Raw genomic sequence first — 23529 nt, forward strand, 5'->3', positions numbered from 1 at the left:
TAAGACCCTACTATTCTATTTCTGCCTCAGAATTATTTCCTAGAAACAATGGACCATTTCTGACTTGACACAGGGATGGGGAGAACAGAGCTGGGAAAATGGGAAGCGGCCCATCCTAGTGTAAGTCTACCATTTTATACAAGTTAGTATATACCCTTAACTAAGCCGGCAGTCCCCCGGGGGATTGTTTTGTTGCACATCGATATATCACTATTACAGCATAAGCTTACTCCATCTCTGCTCTAACCCTAACTTGGACATCCACTCTGTACACATCTGCACTCCTCATCTTGGCAGGCGCCTGTCCTTCCTTAGATACTGGGGCGCCCTGAATATTTACCATCCCTTTGTTCAAATAGACAGCCTTGCTGGGGCTGGCGGGGATGTGAGGCCCCACATCTGGAAACGATCCTTTGTCTTGGCCCAAGCATCGTGGCTTAGGAGTGCTATTGTTTCAGGTAGGCCCCCACCCCGCCCATAATCCAAACACATGTGTCCCAGGGAGTAGACTGGAGTGGAGAAGTCAGCAGAGCCAGCAACACCCTTTGGAAAGGCTTTATTGTAATACAAATTGGGATCCATTGAGATTAGTGATCTCCTTAAAGCCTCTGTTCACCACCTCCATTTCTAGGTCCTCACCACTCTTTCCATCCTTCCTCTTGGGCTTTTCTCAACAGTGTTCAGGTGTTGTTCTCTTGAGCCAAACTTTCTACTAACATCTTGGTATGCACCCCACCCCAGGCTCCCACCCCAGCTTGGCATGCTGAAGGAAAGAGGTTGCCCAGTGTCTGGGACAGAGACTCATTGTCCAGGATGTTATTTACCCAAATTAAGTGGAAGGAGCATGATACTACATTCTTTCTTCTCACACAATGCACTATAGTCATCTAGTCCAATAAAGTGTTTGAAAGAAATTAGTACATTGCAAAGCATAATATATAGAGCATATTTACACAAAAAGGTGAATTATTTTCTCTCATATTAATATCTAGCAACACCTGGATTAGAATTGTAGCCCATGTAAATTCTCCAGGTCAAGAAATAATTTATTTTCTTTAAACCTAAGCACATTACTATTTCCCCTGTCAATGAAACAGCACAAAATGGAGAGTAATTCTCATGAACAGGTAATATTTTTAGCAAAGAGTCCAATGTGGTGAATCTGAGCCAACACTTAAAATATGCAACTGGGAAGCTCACCACCTGCTGGTAAAGATCTTTCCTGGCTTCCTATTCCCCTAGTTGTTAGAGCTCCTGCGCCCTGCAATTACTTTCTATATACAATATTTTGCATTCCATTATCTATGCATATTTTTTTCTTCCCAAGAGATCTTAAGCACCTTGAAGGTAGGACTTAAATAACAGGATCATAGCTGAGGAACGGAAACAGACTTGAAGTCATCTTGTCCAAGCTCCTCTCTGTTCAAATGAAGAAACTGAGGCTCTGTGACTTGCCCAAAGGTATATTTGTCTTGTGTCGCTAGAGACTGGCACAAAGTAGGTACTTAATGACTGTTGGATGGAAACTGGATGTCCTTTGATATACCTGCTCACCCTACTCTGGAGAAGAAAACCAAGGTAGTGAAGTGGACACATTTGGATTTAGGGCAAGTCACTTAACTTCTCATGGGTCAGTTTTCTGGGCACAAAAGCAGGGTTCAGACTAGATAGGCTCTCCAATCCTTTCTAGCTCAGGTCCTTTGTTCTAAATTTCCAGGGCTCTGAGGCTGACTCTTGACCTTCTAAGAAGACTGTTTTCTCAGTGAAAGCCCCACACAAATCATTCCCAAAAAATACACAATAGTCAACAAGACGGCAAAAATACAAGCTGCCACTTCAGTCCCAAGGATGTCACAAGTCACAAAAGTATATCCACTGCTCCTGTAGATGACCTCCCTCTGCTTGCAGCCCTCTGTGGCATTGGCAGACCTGATAGAGTGAATGTATAGCCCAATGCTCAGCATGCAGGTCAGAGCCCCCAGGATGTCAGTGACCAGCTCTGCCCCAAGGAGCATCCTGGCCTCAGGGACAGAGGTGGAGCAGCTGAGGAGGAGGAAAGTCAGAGCCAGGCAGAGCAGCAAACAACTGATCCCCACCAGGCAGTACCCAGCGGGCAGCTTCATCCTATTGTACTGGAGGTCTAGCTCAGCCAGCTGTGAGATTTCATCTCCTAGAAACCCATTCATGGCATAGCTCTGGGCAAAGTAAGGGGAGCCTCTCCATCCTCCCAGGCCAAAGAAGCTCTGGGCAGAAGCAGCACAAATGAGCACCAGAAGACTGAGGTTCAACTTGACCAGCTGCAGAAGACCTGGAAAAGCTCAGAAAAACAGGAAAAGGTTTAGTAAGACTGCCTGGGATACAGCTGCAATAAGTGACTACCCATTAGTTCTCCCTCAACTCCTATCTGATGATAATTATTTTATGTTTATCACAAAGCTACTACATATGTGTTTGTTACAAATTTAAAAGCAGAACAGTACAATTTATAAAATAAATGAAATAAAAATACTTATTTTATCTTATTGACAAAAAAAGCACATTTGTATAGTATTTAAAGTTTCCAGAGATCTTCATATGAGCCTTATAACATCTTATGAGGTCTGTATTATTATTATTATTATTATTATTATTATTAATTACTGTTTTGTAAATGAGGAAACCAAGAGATAGAGATTAAGTGAATTAACCAATAAGTGCCTAAGGGAAGATTTGAACTGATCTTCCTAGATCATGCCCAGTTCTTTAGATATTATGCCATCTATGCCATTAAGAAATGAGGGCCTAGAGATATAAAATCAGCTTCACTTTCATATCTGTCTTCCTAATAATCTAGATCTTTCTCAAAAAGAGCTCCCACTTTGAATATAATCTACATTTCTAGAAAACAAACTCCAAGGTGTGAAGCCAGTGAGTCCAAAGTATACATTATTAATGTCAAATGTCCATTATTGCAGGAAACACCAATGACCCTCTGTCATCTCCAGGTTCAAATATCAAATTCTTTGATATTCAAAATCCTTCATGATCTGGCCCCCCTTCCTCCCCTTTACTGTCTTCTTTCACCTTACAGTCCCCCTCTGCCCCCCCCACTTGCCAGGGACACTGGCCTTCTTGCCCTCCTCTTTCTGCTCCCATCTACTGGGCCTCTGTAGCCCTACAGTCTGTATTTGGGTGAAAGCCAGCAGAAGCCTTCAGGCTTTTGTTAAATCTGCCTTCCAATCTCCTTTGCCTGAGCTGCATTTCCTGATCACTACTTATTCAGTGACTTAGAATAAAATAATTTCCTTTCAATTCTTTTCTAGTCCTATGATACTAATTATGGTCCATGCAAATCATCTTAGTGGGGGAGGAGGAAGGGAAGGAAATAAGCATTAATATGGTGTCTGCTATATTATCTCATTTGGTCCTCACACCATACTATTATTATTCCTATTTTACAGTTAAGGAAACTGAGGCAAATTGATGTGAAATGGTTTTTCCTATGACTTAAGTGACTTAACTTTGCAATGATGTAATAAGAGAGATGGGCTCACACCAAATGTGTGATAGTTAATTATGTATAAAATTTACAAAGCTGTATTTTCAACAAGCTACTTGATTTAATTACATTAAGACATAAAGAAATAAATCTATTCCACCCTCAATGATACTACTTTTGCATATTAAATAATCTATTCCACTAAAAGCTCTCAAGGCAAATAGAATGTCATCTACTCATTATTATACCCACCAGTTATTTTTTGGTTGGATTTTGGATTGATTTTTTTAAAAAAAATATATTGCCAAGAGAGTTTAAGGACTCAGAAGGTCTGGAATGAGGCCTAGATGTATGATGTAATCCTATTTCTTGCTTTGCCTCATGACGTGAGTTGACATTCAGGAAGATGAGGGAAAGCCCAGTTAACTCTCTTAAGCGGTGCATGTAAATATATAAGACTAGAATATAAAGAAATCACAGAATAAGAACAGTCCTTCAAGAATTTTGGAACTGGAAGGGACAGAGAAAATATCTAGATCAATCCCTGCTTGGAATGTGGATCCCCTGTACATTTCCAAGAAGCTTTCCCACAAAATTTATTATGGTCATAGTTCATATTCCTTAAATACTTTCAAGATTATGGCAATATTCACTTGCTTTTGTTCTAGAGTTATCCCATGTATAAATACATTTTCTCCTTGTGATATGTGAATGGTTTGGTGTTCCTTAGACAATGGTTTCTTCTCCTTTTATATCTATGAGCATACCACCTCGTATGCTAGAGAAAGACACCCTCACCTTATATTTGGAAAGTGAGTCAGAGTGTGGTATAGTGCACAGAAAGCAAGCCTCAGAGTCAGAAAAACTGGGTTTAAATGTTGCCTTGGACACATCCTGGAAGACTCTTGTCTGGGTCCCTTTCTAAGGCTTAACCCATTACAAAGCAAGTACAGATCTGCTATGAGATGAAATTTCCTCACCTATAATTCTCTACATTCATAAATGTATAAGTTTTATCCAAATTAAGAAAAGTGAAAAGCACATTGGAAGTTTTAGTTTACTCTCAATGGGCTGAATCCATTGAGGACTAGTATTCTTCATGGTTGTATCTTTATTGAAGATTGCCAGTAGAGCACCGCAAAATATTGTATCCCCTTAGAAAGATACATTAATTTAAAGACAAGTAATGGGGAGCAATAAATTAATGAATAAACATTTATCTGGCTACTATAAACCGATACTCTGATAAACACCAGGGACACAAAAAGAAGCAAAAGACAGTCCCTGATCTCAGAAGCTTATACTCCAATGCATTATCAAGCATGTAGACCAAAAGAGAATTAAAAGTATGTAAATCTATAAAAAATGAGTCCCATACAATAAAAAATAAAATTCTTAACCTGAAACTTAAAAATAGAAGATATACAGAGATTTCTCAAAGAATCTAGGCCTGCTCATCTTTTCCCTCTTGAAAAGTGGAGACAAAAATCTTGTTTCTTCTACCTTTCAAGCTCTAGGCTAAAATTATCCTTGAGATTCATGGGAAGATGGCAAACTAAGCAGAGGGTGAGTGAATCTTGACTTCACAGCCTGGACATTCCCTGTTACATTGCTCAAGATGCTTGTGTCCAAAGTAGTATTACCTGGATTAGTTTATGATTTATAATTTCAATATGTCCAAATAGCTTCTGAAGGCAGGGCTGGGCTGGGATTCAAGTCAATTCAATTCAATAAGAATCTATGAAATATTATCTATGGACCAGGCTGTGCTATATTGCTTGCACTGTGCTATAGTACAAGCGATACAAAGACAAAACTGAAAAGAATTATTGCCCTTGAGGAAAATCTATTTTATTGCTAGGAAACAACTTGTATGTAGATATGTAGATTATACACACATATACATGTAAATATATATAAACAAAATACACAAATATAATTTTTACATGTATAAAATATAAGCACACATACAAAATAAATAGGAAATATTGGTGGGAGACAACAACTGACGGAATTAGAAAAGGCCTCTTTTAGGAGGAGGGGGACACTCAAACTAATTCTGAGAGGGAATTAAGAAGCTGAGAAGTTGAAGAAATCATCTACTTCAGAGTATCCATATGAATGCTGTAAAAAAATTTCCTAGGGACATGATACCTAAATACAACCACTTTGGTTATGTAGAATTTGGACCCCAAAGAATCATTAACAGCAATAAAGATACACTATTTGGTCAGTAAAGTCATTGTGATATTATCTGGTATTTCCCTATATATTTCATATGACATGACATTTTGTTTTAGCAGTGACTGAACAAACATCTTATTGTAGAGGTGGCTTAGTTTAGTGATTAGAGATCTTGCTTTGTAGTAAGGAAAAATTAAGTCTAGGTCCCTTCTCTGGTATATGCAGACTAAATGACTATGAACCCTTATGTAACTTCTTAGTCCCCAAACAACCCAACTGAATAAGCCCTGAAATTTCAGACTAAGTGGTGATCTGCATTTGCAAAGGAAACTGTTTAATAGGATCTCTCTCTTTAGATGAAATCACTCTTCCAACTAAATCCTCCCATTAACTTTTTACCTCTGCCCCTAGCTCAGACAGCTCAACTATTTTCTTATACCCTACAGATTTATATAATAGTTGTATTCTTATTTTAGAATGGGAAATAGATTTTTAATAATTTTCTTCTTATAAGTCTTATAAAGGCAGGGTAGTGTATAGGATCCACAGAGGACCCTAGAAGATCAGGGATCATATTCTTAGAAATATACTGGTTGTGTGAACCTAGCTAGGTAAGACACTTCTCATTACTCCCAGTCAGAAGAGTTGCCAATCTGCTTTGGTAGAGGAAATTTCAATACTGGCCATTCCCTCTGCTGATGAAATCATAGCTTCAGAACCCTACCCTCAGCCCCCCCCCCCCCAAAAAAAAGGTCATCTGTCTTTTTTTTTAATGAAGATAGCCGTGATACAATGGATTCAGTATAATTCTAATTTTTAATCAATAGACATTTATTAAGAGCTAAGTTGATGTTTCAGTTTATGTTCCACAAAACAGCTGCCCTGGCATAAGGACTGAACTCCTATTTCTGGACTGGCAAACTCAACATTCTAAAATATGATTATTTCACAAGTAAATATGTTACACAAACCAGAGACGACTGAAGTCTATATTAACTGGTTCAGACCAAGAACAGATGTGACAGTGTTTCTATTTCAAAAGGACAGATTGACATTTAATTATGCATGGTAAAAAATGAAAGGCATAAGTTTTCAGAAGTTAAATCCAAAAGCTTTTACTAATAAAATTGTGAGCAGTTTTATCTCTTAGAAATGTGAAAAATGATAAAAGAAAGCTTGTTGCTGAAGTATACTGCCAAGGCTTTATGTCAATGATGAAAACTGGGGGCGTAGAGTGTGAAATTCACCTCTAATTTTACTAATGTGTCGCATAATTATAGGCTTTAATAAAAGGGAGGCAAAGAGGCTAGTGAGGAACAACTTCTAAGTCTGCATTAGAATAAGGTCATCTTATTGGAGGAAAAAGGTTTCTCTTAAAAAAGAAAAACATTTAGAAATCAAAAGCCTAGTAATACAATGTTTTAACTACACCGAAACAAGTTAGAGTAAGAGGGGATTGTCCAATGAGAACCTAGCCCTGGGAGTACACTCAAGGGTCCTATAAGAATGTTTGGTGAGCATGCTTCTGAACAGGGGTAACGGAGGATGCTGCTCCCCATTTGAGAGCATCCAAGGTGTTCTGTGATTCTTTCTGGTCTCCCTCCTCTGTGCCTTGCTGATTCGCTGCTAAATTTGAACTGGCGTGTGAACAAATGACTATGACAGAGACTCAATCTCTTGCCTGGTAGTGAAGAAGGCAAGAGCTGTTATAACCTTACAGATGGGGAGGGGAGAGGAGTATGGAAGGGAGAAAGAGGTGGCTGGAGAGAGACAGAAGCAGAGAGACACACGGGCACAGACACAGATACACACACACAAATTGATTTTTCCTTCTGAGTCAATATGAAGCCATGAGTCTTGCTTCTATCTCTATAGTATCTAATTTTTTCCTGCTCTTAGATAAAAGGGCATTGGAGATGGTTGCAACCTTGTAAGGGTTGAAAGGTAAGAAACCCATGCTGAAGTTTGCAGTATTTAAACCTTAATTCTAAGCATTATAAAAAGTGTTTTGTAATCTGATTGTAGGGCACTATCATCCCAGTCTTGTGTAACTTCCTAATTCTTCATAATTAATGGGGTCCTCGATTTAGACCGGTGCCTCTATTTCTTGACCTGTCTTCTTTCATATGTCTTTTATAGTCCACATGAAATCAGTGAATGCTTCATTGGTTCTTGTTGGGATAGAGTATTCAAATGTGGGAGTATGGTAAGGGGAGGCAGGGATAACCCTACTTGGTGGAGTTTACTTCCATCAAATAACATAATTTGAAAATCTTAAAATGAAAAGTAAATTACTAGATAATCTCCATTCCTCACAATCAATTCACAAATGAGGAACTGGGTTGAAGAATATTGTATTAGGGAAATGTAAAACAGGACCCTCAGGAGTGTGAAGGTACTATTTCAAGTAAGAGTTTTAAATAAGGGAAGAATAGGTTTATGATACTTCTTAAATTTCCTGATACTCAATCTTTTTTTTCTTAGGTTTTTTTTTTTTTTTTTTTTTGCAAGGCAGTGGGGTTAAGTGCCTTGCTCAAGGCCACACAGCTAGGTAATTAAGTGTCTGAGGCCAGATTTGAACTCCAGGGCTAGTGCTCTATCCACTGTACCACCTAGTCACCCCCCTGATAACTCAATCTTGACTCTTAAACTTCATCATCATCCTCATCATCACCACCATCATCACCTTCAACCTGGTGGTATTTGAGGAGAAAAAAACGTGGTATATTGAAAAGTGTACCTCATCTTGGTTCAAAGAACACATCTGGTGCTTATTACCTGTGTGACCATAGGCAAATCAGTTCACTTCTTTTTAAAATGAGGGGGTTGGAGGGGCAGCTAGGTGGCTAATTCTTCTAAATTCTAGATTTGTGATATGAGCCTATACTTAGTGAATAAAGCCAGGCTTCCTTTCAGACCTCAAAAAGTTGCAGAAGCAATTCTCTTGGTCCTCCTAATAAAGTTCTGAGGCTTAGATCGATTCTCCTTTTTCAACCCCCAATCCCTTGGGCATCATCTGGGGCCTTTGTGCTTATAGTCAGAATGGTCACATAGATTGAGTTATCAGTCTGGATTTGGATGAAAGGAAATGAGCTATGATTAAATGAATCTATGCTTGGTTTCAATTTAAGCAGCTAACACTTTTGAGGCAGCTAAAATAAGCTTATGAATTATATTTCAGCTTTAAAAAAAATTCCAAAGGAAGTTTTGGTGCAGAAACAAATGCAAATCAAGGTGAAACACATATAGAGTATTTGAAGGTTCAGATAAGACATCTTGCTAAAAACCACAGAGCTCCAGGTGCCATTTTCATTACCATTCCACTATTGTAATTGCACAAATATTTTGTTCTTAAGGCTCAAAACACAGAACAAACCTGAACAAATACCTGTAATTCAATGAGCACTCAATCCCCACCCCCCAGGTCACCTAACCTTAGCCAATTGTTTTATACCAATCAACAAAAAAGACACACCTCTGCTTGAGCACAAGTTAGCACACCTTTTTGGGCTTGGCTTTTGGTGAGGTTTACCGGAAGGAGAATTAAAGCATCTAGGGCCCACCTCAGGTGCTTTTAATACAGTCTGTGAATGATGAATAGCCAGCCTTGAGTACTGTCCATGAGGGATGGGTTTCATGTATCTGCAGGAGAGAGAAGGAAAGAGGGAGTTTGTCACGTTCAGGTACTGAAGTCTTCCTAAATTGTCTGGAAACCACAGCTAATGGCTCTTCACCATGGGAACATCTGGAATATAAGTATTTCTGTGCATATTAAAAACCCTATTTATAGTTTTCTTTAAATGCTGGGAAAGGCAATTATGTAAAGTACTGCTGTGTTATTAGGCTTTTAAAAAAATCTCCATGCTTGCAATTTCCTTTTCCAAATCCTAAAAGTAATTCAGACTTTCCCTGAACCTGCCCTTGTCAATTTGGCAAGTACTGATTTACCTTTCTTAATTCAGAAAAAGCTCTAAGCTCAGGTCTGCTGGCTGGTCGGTGAAAGCAAAATGATGTTCATCAGGCCTTAAGGTTCGTAGTCCTGGCTAATGATTGACACCAGGCCCAAAGAAACCCAAAACATTTGTGGGGCTCCCACAAGCATTTGGAAAATCCCATAGTAATACAACTGAGAATAATTAGACCATAGGAAGAGGCCCCAAGTCCCCATGTATAATCATAGCTTTTGCATCTCATCTCTAAGTAATAAATTGATGCTGAAAACCATTCCAAGGATGGTTAGCAACTACTGGAGTTTTAAATATTTGCAACTTTTATTAAAATGCAAAGTTAAATTTGGCAATAGCTCAGTTATATAGCATTGTTCTCCTGGGCTATAATAAGGTATCCCTTTTTTATCCTTTTTTTTTTTTTTGGATATAGCCTAAAAATTGGAGACACCAATATCAAACAATCCAACACTGATAAAAAGCCCCTGAGGACCTCATATCTCTTTTCTTTTAGGACCAGTTTGATAACTACTTTATTGAAACTTCTCTGTCTTTTTTAAGGGTTGAAAGGCAGGAGAAATTCAAATTAATGCATGAGGGATTGAGTCTCAGCTATGAGCTCAGATATCAAACATTTATTCTCAATATTCAGATTTAGACAGGACGGAGGTGGGGGTGGGGTATTTTTATATGTATCTCATTTTCCTTGGCTATAATTTGGGGATTTTCCTTGTCTATAACTTGGGGATTTTCCCAGGGCAAATTTGGAGTTTTTTTCATTTCATAATGTTGCAATTACTTGTTTTCAGTATCTATACTAGGTGTTCTTAACTTAGGAATTTTAGAGGATCCATGAATCTAAATGGGGAAAAATTTTGAAATTGTGGATAATGTGCTGGGAAAAATTTTGAAATTGTGGATAATGTGCTGGATCTACAGTCAAAAAGAGATGAGTTCAAATCCTATCTTAGACACTTTACTAACTGTGGTCACATGATAGCAAGGAAAGAGTTGAATGTCAAGAAGTCTGAGTCCTGGTCCCAACTTTGCCCCAACTAGAGTGTTACCAGAGATAACAGCTAACATTTCTTTCCTATTACAGGTTGTTAGCAGGGAAGATTACAGAATAAGAAAAAAGATGACTGCTCTTTTCAAACACCCTCCTAATTGGCAGGTTAGAGGACAGTATGTGGCAGATCATTATTGCCATCTTATAATTAAGAATATTAAGGCGTTGTTACTTTATGTTTTAATGTCTTTATCTGTAAAATTAAAGGGTAAGCCCAGATGATCTCTAAGATTCCTTTTTTTTTGCACTAATTATTTTTGCTCTGGTTATCTGGATTTTATATTTGGTTAATCTAAGAGAAATTACCTTTGTATTTGGTTCATCTACCAGAGAAATAGATGCTATCTATAGTCTTCAGAGAGAGGGTAAAAAAACAAGCCAGTTAAATAAATGGTCATCCATCACACTGTCAAGTTGAACAGAGAAGGGATTAGAACATTGAGTTTCTGACTGGCTGGTCCAGGGAACCAGAAACAGGGAGCGAATATTCACCTCAGGTCAAATGCCAGGTTCCATTTTTTTTTTAGGTTTTTTTTTTGCAAGGCAATGGGGTTAAGTGGCTTGCCCAAGGCCACACAGCTAGGTAATTATTAAGTGTCTGAGACCAGATTTGAACCCAGATACTCCTGACTCCAGGGCCGGTGCTTTATCCACTATGCCACCTAGCTACCCCAACCCAGGTTCCATTTTTAAAGGCTTGAGATAACCTCCCTATTCAAAATTTTTTCCTCTTTTTTTCTTTGTTCTTTTAAATTTCAAATGTACAATGTACTTAGTCAATTACCTTATGTTTATGCTTCTACCATCTTCCCCCATTTTCTAAGATTTTTATTATATCCTTCTATTGGGTCCCCAAACATCATAAGTCTTAATTTTTTTAAATAAGAAAACTTTTGGGGTGGCTAGGTGGCGTGGCCCTGGAGTCAAGAGTACCTGAGTTCAAATGCAACCTCAGACACTTAATAATTACCTAGCTGTGTGGCCTTGGGCAAGCTACTTAACCCCATTGCCTTGCAAAAACTAAAAAAAAAAAAATTAGAAAACTTTCAAAAAAGTAACATTTGTGTTTGGTCACTATCTTTTAAAATCATTTGACTGAAAGTTCAAGAGATGAAAACATCAGGACCAAGGTGTTGCAATTTATCAGAGAATCTCACCATTATAATTTAGTAGTCCCATAGCATAATGGATAGAGTTGCCCTAAGAATCAGTAAGACCTGAGTTTAATTCTTAGTTCTGATATATATATTGGCTATGTGATCCTGAGTAAGTCACTTAAACTCTTGAGGAACTAGTTATGCATCAGTCATTCAATAAACATTTATTAAGTAAGTGCCTGTTGTGTGCCAGATCATAAAATATTTATTAAGTACTTATATTGTATCAGGTACTGTGCTAAGCACTGAGGATACAAAAAGAGGCATTTTAAATGTCCCTGTTCTCAAGAAGCTTATACTCTAAAATTATGAACTGCTCTTCTAGCTCTATAAATTGCAGGATACTTGATATATCTTAATAGAGGAAGTTCCCTATGCTGATGAAATTAGAGAGCTAAATTTAAAAAAAATTAAATTTTATTATCAGACAAATGAATTTGCCTTTTATTATCTATTGTTCTGTGATAAGTACTACCTAATTGATCAGATCATGAAGAATCAGAATAGAAAGGAACCTTGGAAGTCATTTGGAACAACCCCATTATTTTACAGATAAGGAAATGAGAGGTAAAATGTCAACATCTGGTAGTGAAAGTCACTTTCTGTAATCCCTAAACTATGGATTTAGAATGAAAATTAACCATTCTCATGTAATCCTTCCAGTGCAAGGGCATGGCCTATGTTTATGGAAAGCAGACAAGATGGGTGACATGATGCAAAAGTCTAAAGTTGAAAAGCATTTGCATGTGTATATTCTAATGAAAGTACAGCAGGGAATCTCTGCCATCTGACATCAACAAGTTTTCCGGATACAGAAACTCCTTTCATTATGAAAATCAAAGAGATGATACTGCCCCAAAGACCTACCTCATTTTAGGTGTATCTAGCTTCTTGGCTGTTCTCTTGTCATGATGGTTGTTTAGCTGAGAGATCTCTTGTCCTCTAACCTGCCAATCAGGAGGATGTTTGAAAAGAGCAGTCATCTTTTTTTCTTATTCTGTATTCTTCTCTGCCAACAATAGTAAAAAGAATTTAGTTCAGGTTTTTATTTTAATATATTTGCCTTCTTTAAAAGTTATTAAACTGTTCTTTTTTATTGTTACCTAGCATTAATTTCCAAATATACCACTTCCATGCCAATTAAGTCATCCCATGTATCAAGCATTAAAAAAGAAAATTAACAATAAATAGTTCAGCAAAGGTAACTGAGATACAAACTGAGTATGACAATTTTCAGAACATCCCAAACCTGTTGTCACCAGCGGGGAAATGGGGAGAGGGAAGTATATTTTCTTTTTCCAGGGGCTAATCAATCTAAACCAATCCAATAAATATTTATTATGCACCTATGATGTGGCAGATACTGTGCTAAGATTTGGGAATATAATGAATAGAAAGACAGTTGCTGCCCTTTCATCTAAAAGAGGAGGTAACACACTAAAGGAGTCAGGACAATGGAGTGAGAGTGGGGAGTGGGGAGCAGGACACCAGGAGGCATCTTGTTCTGTGGAACTGAAACCAGGAGGGGCAGCACATGCAAGTTTGTTCATTATAATTACACAGCACTCAGTTTTGTTTTCTCATTTTTCCATTCATTTGGTTGTCTCATTTTGGGTTCTTTTTTTGTTGTTGTTGTTCTTTTACAAGGCAATGGGGTTAAGTGACTTGCCCAAGTCACATCGCTAAGTAATTATTATGTGTTTGAGACTGATTTTGAATTGAGGTACTCCTAACTCCAGGGCTGATTTTCTATCCACTGCACCACCTAGCTGCCCCTAGGTTCTTCTTTAATAAATTACAAGTCTTGTGCTTCTTGAATTATTTGTAGCTGCTTAGAGCACAGTAATATTCTATTATATTCTTGCATTATAATCTTTTTTAGGCATTTCACAAATGATATGTATTTTGTTTCCATCTCTTGGCTACTCCAAAAAAAAGTGCTTCTATGAATATTTTAGTATATATGGTACTTTTCTTTTGATGGGGGGGTGTTACATGCCTGATGTTGGGATCCCTAATTCCAAACAGATTGTCAGTCATATTTTTAACCTAATTACAAATTGCTTTCCAGAATAGTTGAATAAACTCATTGTCCCACCAGTGGGTGTATTGGTATATTTGCCCAACTGAAAATCGTCCAACATTGACTATTTCTATCTTTGACATTGTTGCAGATCACAAAGGTATGAGGTTAAAAACTCTTGTCATTTTGATTTACATTTCTCTTATTAGTTATTTGGAGACATTTTCTGTAATGGCTAATAGTTTTCAATTTTCTTTACATAAATTTTTATTTTATTTTTGTTTCCAATTACATGGAAAGACAGTTTTCAACATTTATTTTTTTAAGATTTTGAGCTCCACATTTTTCTCCCCCTCTCTCCTCTCCCCTCCTTATAACAGTAAGTAATCTGATATAGGTTTTACATGTACAATCATGTTAAAATATTTCCATATTAGTCATGATGTGAAAGAAGAATCAGAACTTAAGGAAAAACCATGAGAAAAACATAAAACATTTTAAAAAGTGAAAATAGTATGCTTTCATTTGCATTCAGAGTCTGTAGTTCTTTCTCTGAATGTGGACGACATTTTCCATCACAACTCTTTTAGAATATTCTTTGATCATTGTATTGCTGAAAAGAGCTAAGTCTATCATATTTTAATGCTCACACAGTGATGCTGTTAAGGCATACAATATACTTGTTTTGCTCATTTGACTCAGTATCAGTTCAAGTAAGTTTTCCAGGCTTTTCTGAAATCTAATTGCTCATGATTTCTTACAGATCAATAGTATTCCATTTTATTCGTATACCACAATTTGTTCAACCATTTCCCAACTGGTGGGCATACCCTCAATTTCCAGTTCTTTGTCACTACAAAAAGAAGTGCAATAAATATATTTTTTTACATGTGGGTCCTTTCCCCCTTTCTTATTATCTCTTTGGGATACAGACCTAAAAGTGGCATGGTGGGATCAAAAGGTATGCACAACTTAATAGCCCTTTGAATATGGTTCCAGATTGCTCTACAGAATGGTTGGATAAATTTATAACTCCACCAACAGTGCATTTAGTGTACCAGTTTCCCCATATCCTCTCCAATATTGATCATTTTCTTCTGTCACATTAGCCAATCTGATAGGTGTGAGATGGTGTCTCAGAGATGTTTTAATTTGCATTTTTCCATTTAATGGTGATTTAGAGCATTTTTATATGATTATAGATAGCTTTATTCATCTGAAAATTGCCTGTTCCTTTGACCATTTATCAATTGTATTCTTAGAAACTTGACTCAGTTCTCTATATTAGAAATAAATCCTTTAGAAGAAACATTGACTGTAAGAAAAAATTTTCCCAGCTTTCTCCATTTCTTCTAATCTTGGTTGCATTGGTTTTGTTTGTACAAAACCTTTTTAATTTAATGTAATCAAAATAATCCATTTTCAATTTTATAATGCTCTCTATCTCTTATTTAGTCACAAACTCCTCCCCTCTCTATATATCTGAAAGATAAACTATTCTTTGTTCTCCCATTTGGCTTATAGTATCCTCCTTCAGGTCTAAATCATGTACCAAATTTGAACTTAGCTTGGCATAGAGTGTGAGATAGTGGTCTATGCCTAGTTTTCCCCTGTTTTCCAGTTTTCCCAGTAGTTTTTGTCAAATAGTGTGTTCTTATCCCAGAAGGTAGAAACTTTGGTTTATCAAATAGTAGATTACCATAGTCACTTACAAGTGTTTTTTTGTACCTAATCTATTCTACTTATCTACTACTTTAAATTTAGTCAGTACTGAATAATTTTGATGATTGCCACTTTATATTATAGGTTTAGATCTGGTATGGCTATAGTTTTCAATTCTTTTGGAAGTCCTGTGTTCGTATCTGTTGATTATTCAGTGGGGGAATGGCCCTTAGGCATGCATACACACACACACACAACACACACACACACACACACACACACATACACTTTACATTAATTATCTATGTAAAATGGCTATCAGATTCTTGTTGAGGATAGTCCATGAAAAGATTCCCCCCCCCCCAGTAGCAGTTTCCCTTCTTATCTTGGCTGCATTGATTTTGTTCATGCAAAAGCCTTTTAATTTCATGTAATAAAAATTATTTATTTTTTCTTTTGTTATCTTCTCTAACTCTTGTCTTGTTCAGAATTGCCCCCAATCCAGAGTAAGAAATTTTCTTCTATATTTTTGACATAATTTTTTGTGGTTTCCATATGGTTTCTAGTTTGTAACTGGACAGAATACCTTTTGACAGATTTGGAAAGTCAGGGCCAACCCTCCCTAATTTCAGTAGGAATTTACTGAAAGTTTTGTGAAACTATAAACATTTCCATGGATATGAAGCCAAATTTTCTAAAATAATTAAGGTCTATGAGTGGTTTTCCCCTACCAACCCCAATGCTGCTGCTTCAAAAAGCACTTTTCAGGTCTACTGACCAAGAATTTAAATCCTGAGCTCATGGGAACAAACTGGCATAGGACAATGAATACAACTCTTATTTCTTAGCCCTCTGTCTTTGAACTGAATGACAAGAAATTGTTTTTGTCCATATGCTTACTCAGAAAAGAAGAAAATTAAGTTCCATAGAAAAACAGTAGAGCCGTGGGAAGACAGACATAGGAGAAAGGCCCTCTTAATCCTGGTGACTTTGTTGTTAATAAAATACAAAAAGCAGGTGTATGTAAGTGGAAGGAGGATTATAAGACCTCTTAGACAACCTACCATGAAGAAGTATACAAGCTACTGGCCACCACTGGAGAGAAAGAAGAATGTTCAACCTAAAAAAAAATAGACTAACTAGAAAATCCCAGAGCATGATTTTAACAGGTTCCCACAAACAAGATTTAATTTCAGTTTGATCTACCCAAATTCTTATTAGATGAACATTTTCCACTCTAATAAATGACATTGATTACAGGGTATTATAAAAAAAAAACCCAAAGCACTTATTTAACTCAATCTTAAACCTCTTGGAAAAATCCTAATTATAGGCATAACTCACAGGACATTGCTTCTCAATAGTGGCACTGATATATCATCACCAAATTGTCTATATAAAGTGAAAAGAGCTCTGTTTTTGGAGTGAAGGGACCTGGATTCAAATCCTGATTTTACCACTCATTGTTTTTTTTATTTTGAACAAATCACTTAAGATTTTATGGATCTAAATCTGCTCACCTGTAAAAAAAGGGGGATCAGATTGGAAGACACAGTTTGGTGATACTGTAATGTTGGTTATGGCAATATCCTGTGGATTATGCCTATAATTTTTTTAATAATAGGTTTAAGATTGAGTTGTTTCTTTCAGCTTTAAATCCATGGTCATTTAGGACATGGATTATTTTCAGCTGATTACTAGAGAGATAAGTTGTATAATCATGAACAGAATTAAGCAGTCAGTTGAATGTCAGATTGCCTATTACTCTCTTTGCACCATTATTGCTATGGAACTAACCTTGTTCAACTCGATCCTTGTTTTTACAGAAACAGTTAATGACATTTTAGGGGTCTTTGTAATTCTAACATAGTTTCTATGACAACACAAAAATAATTCTTTTTTAAAAAATTTATTTATTTAAGGCATTGGGGTTAAGTGACTTGCTCAAGGTCACACAGCTAGGCAATTATTAAGTGACTGAGGTAGGATTTGAACTCAGGTACTCCTGACTCCAGGGCTGGTGCTCTATTCACTGCACCACCTAGCTGCCCCAACACAAAAATAATTCTTAAAGCAATATTTATAGGAGTATGACTATCATTCTTTTTGCATATCATAATTCCACTAAGTAAAGCACAAGGAGATACTCTAGTGAAGTATCTCTTGATATTCCCAGGGAATATTTGTATACTAACTCATCCTTTTGACATCCATAATATACATTAGCTTATGGCCTTACAATGACCCTTTATACAACTGCAACAAAGCCTACAGTCCAGTAGAGAGGGAAACCCTGGCAGACACCAATGTGTAGACACACACGTAGACACACATTATTCATGTGGAGTCTCCTCTGTTATTACAAAGGGTATCACTATCTCAGAGTTAATAGGGATGCCACATTCCAGAAATGTAAGATCTTACTAGTCCCTAGGGATTTGGGAGGTAAAAAAATACATTCCTTTCCTGGACTACAAAACACTAGCAACAGATGAAAAGTTTTGCCCATTTCTTCTAGCTCTAAATCTATGATCCTCTGATCCTATCTGAAACAAAGTACAAATTAGGCAGTTTTATTACATCGTACTGAAGCAGATTCCCCCATGACTAAATGACTCCCTGGGAGGGAGCTACTCAGTCTTGGAAGCTATAGTTAAAACCTCTGGCCACAGAAGTATTACTGAAGCCATCATTTATGTGGATTAAACAACAGTCAAGTCAGTGCAAAGGGAAAGAAGCTAGACTTAGTTATTTACAACTTGAATAACTCCAGTCAGGTCCCTTCTACTCTCTGTGTCTCAGTTTCCTTATTTAGTGATCTCTAACGTCTCTTCTCTGTGTAAATCCTCTGACCCCCCCCCCCCCAACTCACCTTAGGGATCTGAAGGAGTTATCCCCAAGTACCTGATATTCTTTGAGAAAATTATTTAATTACTACAATATAAACTTAATAGTAGCCTTCATGCTATGATTCAATGATCCAAAAAAAAAAATGCCTGTAGATTCAACTAGTTTTGCAGATGGCTATGCATCTCCTTTCTTAAACAACATGGATATGGTTATAACTACAGTCATGAGTTAAATATTATTTTGTTGCCCATGAAGGGGAAACCATGGGACTAGTAAACAAAATATTCCCAGAGGAACAAAATGCAAATGCAGTTTCAATAGAACTGCTTTTTGAAATAGTGGAAAAGGAAGCAGTTTTGGAGGTAGGAAGACCTAAGTCAAATTCTGCCTCAGTGCCATCCTGACTGACTCTGGAGAGGTCTAATAGCCTCTTAGTGCCCTAGTTCAGTGGTGTTGAACTCAAATAGAAACAGGGGCCACTGAACCATATCCAAGGATCCATGAAGGATCCTTGAGTATGGTTTGGCGGTTACATTTAATGTTTACATTAAATTAATTTTAAAAATATTTCCATTAAATTATATTTGCATTAAATTAAATTTATTTTTTATATTCAGTAAAACATATTAATTTATATAATTTATGTAAATATCAATTATTATATATTATATAAACATTATATGTTAAACAAAAATACATTAAAATTTATAAATAAAATAAAGTTTTAAAACATTTATGTTAATTTTTAAAAATATTAATTTCATGTTATAATACATTTAATTTGGTTTCAGTATCACTTGGGATTGTTGTGGACCACATTTCACCACTCTACCCTAGCTGGTTCTATAAGCATGTGAGTGGCAAAGTAGGTGCCCATCCAAGTTGGCAGAGGAAAGTTCATTGCCAGAGATTTTCCTATACAAATAGAATCAAAAGTCAAGTCCCTACCCCTGCTAGGCATCTTTCTGTGCTACTGTATTAGTTATTACCAAAGCCAAAAGGGCTCTGAACCAGAAATTGGAAAAAGTCCATTGCCTCTATTCATCTTGCTACTTGTTAGGCAATTTCAAGTCCCTTAATATCCCTGGGCCTCGGTTTGCCTAAAGAGATCTAAAATGAGAATATGAATTACAATTCCCCCTGACTTTACAAAGGTCTGTTGTGCTTTTAAATGAACTCATAGAATCCTGTAATTGAAAAGAAATTTTCAGGGCACTAGATGTAATCTACCTGATGACATATGAATCTCCTCTATAGCATCTCTGAAAAGTATTCCTTTAACTTCTATTTGACCATGTCCAGTGACAGAAAATTATTGTATTTAGATCAAAGGAGTTCATAATTGAATCACTTAAAAAACCTGGATAAAGCCACACTGATCCTCTCTTTAATCCATTCTACTGTGCTGTCATTTTTATCTTTTAATATAAAGGGGGGGGATTTTTTTTGCTTTGATTAAAATGAAGAGCTATTGAATAGGTTTATGGGAGAATCTGGTAGACAGGTGAATAGGATGAGAAGGACTAAAGGAGAGTGTAACCTGCACTGTTGGAGGATAAGAGGTAACATTTTATATCATCTTCTCTGTGAGAATAAATGTTATTATGATTTCTGTTTTACAGATGAGGAAAGTGAGGCAAAAAGTTGTCACCTCACCCAAGAGCTTATAACTACAAAGTATGTGAGGTTGGATTTGAACTCAGGTCTTCCTCACTCCAGACTTGGCATTCTATGTGTTATTCCACTTAGCTGCCTGAAATCACTGAGATCTTGGACCTGTTAAAATCCCAAAGATGGAGTCAAAAAGAACCCTCAGGATAAAATTTCACTTTTGTACCTAAGACTGATAGAACTGCAAGATTTCAGAGTTAGAACCATCTTCACATTGGCCATCTAGCCTGACCTGTATCTGACAAGAATGTCTACTATAAAACATCCAGCAAATGGGTATTCGGTCACCTAAAAAAATCTAAAGACCACAGAGGAAGGAGCAGTTTACTACTTCCCCAGGGAGCCCTTCCACTTTTGGCCAATTCTAATAATGATTAGGGAGTTTTCCTTAACAGCAAATCTACATTCTGCCTTCAGGGACCAAACAATTCAGTTCCTCATCTTCCATATGATAGTCCCCCAAACACTTGGAGATACTCTACTTATCATTTCAAGTTATATACATATTACAGGTAATCATATACTTATTTTTTGTGTTTGACTCTTCATGACCTCATTTGACATTTTTGTTTTGTTTTGCAACAATGGTTTGCCATTTCTTTTTCCAAATCATTTCACCTAAGAGAAAATTGTGGCAAACAGTTTTGAGTGACTTTCCCAGGGTCATACAGCTATTATCATATTTGAACTCAGTTCTTCCTGATTACCGGCTGGATACTCTATCCTCTGTACCACCTAGCTTCATATATACATATATATATATATATATATATATATATATATATATATATATACACACACACACACACACACACACACACACACACATATATACATTTTATATATATATATATATACATATATTTGCAACTAGTTGGTGTGTAAGAGAAAATACTGGACATGGAGTCAGGAAGACTTGAGTTCAAATATGATCTCATATATTTATGTGACTCTGATTTCCTCAGTTTCCCCAAATGAGGATAATTACACCTATCTCCACATATACTATTAGGATCCAATGAGTTAACATTTATAAAACACTTTGCAAACCTTAATGTAACTATTATTATCATTATTATTACTGTTTTTTTGTGTCTCCTTCTCTACCCCAAATCTTCCCTTGGCTACTATCTCCCTCTATTCCTAAAGTTCCCTCCTTCCATTGGTGAGTTCCTCCCCTATTTTGAGGAAGGACCCAGAGCAGAAGTCATGCTTCACTCTCTGGACTCCTAGAGGACCACCTCTATAGATTCCCTTTCAGTTTTTCACCTCCCTTCAATGTGTTGCATTCCCACATTAAAATATATATTCCTTAAGACCAGGGACTTCTTTGCATTCCTAGCATTTCCCATAGTACCTAGTACATAGTAAGCAATTAATAAATATTTATCTTCTTGGACAAAGGACCTGCACAAATGAAATAATGGAATAGTCCAAGTATGGATGACTGACAGCACAAGTGGGACTATACAAAAGAAACATAACTTTTATTCTCTTAAAACACCAAAAAAAGAGCTATCAGGTTCAACTTGACCACTCATCATTTCACAGATAATTTTGTGTCTTGTCCCTATAGAAGCCATAGAGAAAATTGATTCTATATAAAATTGGTGTATTCTAAACTGAATGTGGCAACAAAAATATCAAAGCCAATTTATGTTTATGTTTCTTCTTAAGAACAACTTGTAACAAATATCCCCTGGCAGGTGAAGAGTGGAAATCTAGGGATTTGATTAGCTTTGCAGATGATCACCTGTCTCCCTCCTAAAACCAATTTATACATAACTAATAATTTAATTTTTTAAAAATTTCTCTAAGAAGAGGACACAGCCTTGGAAAATGGTTGGTACTTATATTTGGCATAGTGATTCCTTTGGATTTGTAAAATATGTCCAAAACAATTTCTCTAAGCAATGCAGGATAGAGGAAGGTGGTTTTCAAATGATTTCTATTTATTAATGAATCCAAAGACCCTTGACCATGCTAAAAAAATTGTCCATTGAAATCTGGGGTTTTTTTTAGGTTTTTTGCAAGGCAAATGGGGTTAAGTGGCTTGCCCAAGGCCACACAGCTAGGTAATTATTAAGTGTCTGAGACCGAATTTGAACCCAGGTACTCCTGACTCCAGGGCTGGTGCTTTATCCACTAAGCCACCTAGCTGCCCTGAAATTTGTTTGTCTTGCTATTGAAATGCTTATGGAAGAAATTAACTGAATGCTCCTACCCATTTCTCTGCAGAAGTGTTTCTTTCTCCCTAAGAATACAGAATCCTTAGATGAAAAGTAGGAGTAGAGTGGAATCTATCAATGTTCAACAGAAACCAGGTCTGAGGTTAGTAAAGAATGTTGGGTACTTAGAACATCAATTGTGGCAACAGAAGAATCTCAAATAGTTCCTTCACAAAACATTACACCATCCTGGGAAACTTGGGAATTCAAAACAGTTACCAGGGAAGTAGACAAAATTATTTATTCCAGCAAAGAACTACGTGTCATACACTGGCCTGTGAAAAAAAAAATCCCACAATCTGATGTTTTGATAAAAAAAAAGGGGGTTGAATTTGTCGTTTCTAACTTTAAAAAAAAAATCCATAACTAATCTACTAGAATTGCACACATTGCCTGTTTCTGTGACTGCAGTGTGGTAAACCAGAATGAGTAATAATTTTGGACTTAAAGTTTGAATCTGGTTCTATTATTTAATTGCTGTAACCTGGGGTGGCTAGGTGGCACAGTGGATAGAGCACCAGCCCTGGAGTCAGGAGTACCTGAGTTCAAATCTGGCCTCAAACACTTAATAATCACCTAGCTGTGTGGCCTTGGGCAAGCCACTTAACCCCATTGCCTTGCAAAAACTTAAAAAAAAAATAATAACTGTAACCCTAGGCACATTTTCTTTCTCTGTACCATGGACATAATAATCCTTTCACTAACTTTCGCAGAAGCAACATGGTGGAGTAGTGGTCAGAAACCTACCTACCCAGTAGATTCAGGAAAATCTGATTTCAAATTTTACTTCAGACTCTGAGTGACCCTGAGCAAGTCATTTAATCTCTGCTTCAGTTTTCCCATCTATAAAATGGAGATCCTAGCAACTACCTACCTCTCAGAGTTGTGAAAATCAAATGAGGATACCTGTAAAGTCAAAGCACAGGACCTGGCATATAATGGGTACTTTTTTAGGTTTTTTTCAAGGCAAATGGGGTTAAGTGACTTGTCCAAGGCCACACAGCTAGGTGATTATTAAGTGTCTGAGGTTGCATTTGAACTCAGGTCCTCCTGATTCTAGTGCCGGTGCTTTATCCACTACGCCACCTAGCTGCCCTTCATAATGGGTATTTAATAAATGCTGTTTTCTGGCTCAAGAAATTTTCATGAGGAACAGTTTATTTTGTAAGACTTATAGACAGCTGCATAAATGTGTTATTGTATAATAAGTATATGGAGCTAACTTGCCTTCTGCACCCAAACCACTCCACATAAATGCCA

The 23529-nt window shown here is 36.8% G+C and overlaps 1 protein-coding gene across 3 annotated transcripts in view; it reads right to left on the minus strand.

The window, feature by feature from the left end:
• Positions 1-457: 457 nt before the first annotated feature.
• LOC141498265 (MARVEL domain-containing protein 3-like) overlaps positions 458-23529 on the minus strand; it is a 72619-nt gene continuing 49547 nt past the window's right edge. For all 3 annotated transcript variants that reach the window (XM_074201298.1, XM_074201300.1, XM_074201299.1), the window contains exons 2-4: positions 12703-12844; positions 9138-9304; positions 458-2308 (exon numbers count right to left, since the gene is read on the minus strand). In XM_074201298.1, coding sequence (XP_074057399.1) covers positions 1743-2308; positions 9138-9304; positions 12703-12818 — 849 coding nt within the window. In that variant the 5' untranslated portion in view covers positions 12819-12844 and the 3' untranslated portion in view covers positions 458-1742. The remainder of the gene's footprint in view (positions 2309-9137; positions 9305-12702; positions 12845-23529) is intronic.

The sequence above is a fragment of the Macrotis lagotis genome, chromosome X (genome assembly GCF_037893015.1).
Source record: "Macrotis lagotis isolate mMagLag1 chromosome X, bilby.v1.9.chrom.fasta, whole genome shotgun sequence".
In the NCBI taxonomy this organism is placed as follows: domain Eukaryota; kingdom Metazoa; phylum Chordata; class Mammalia; order Peramelemorphia; family Peramelidae; genus Macrotis; species Macrotis lagotis.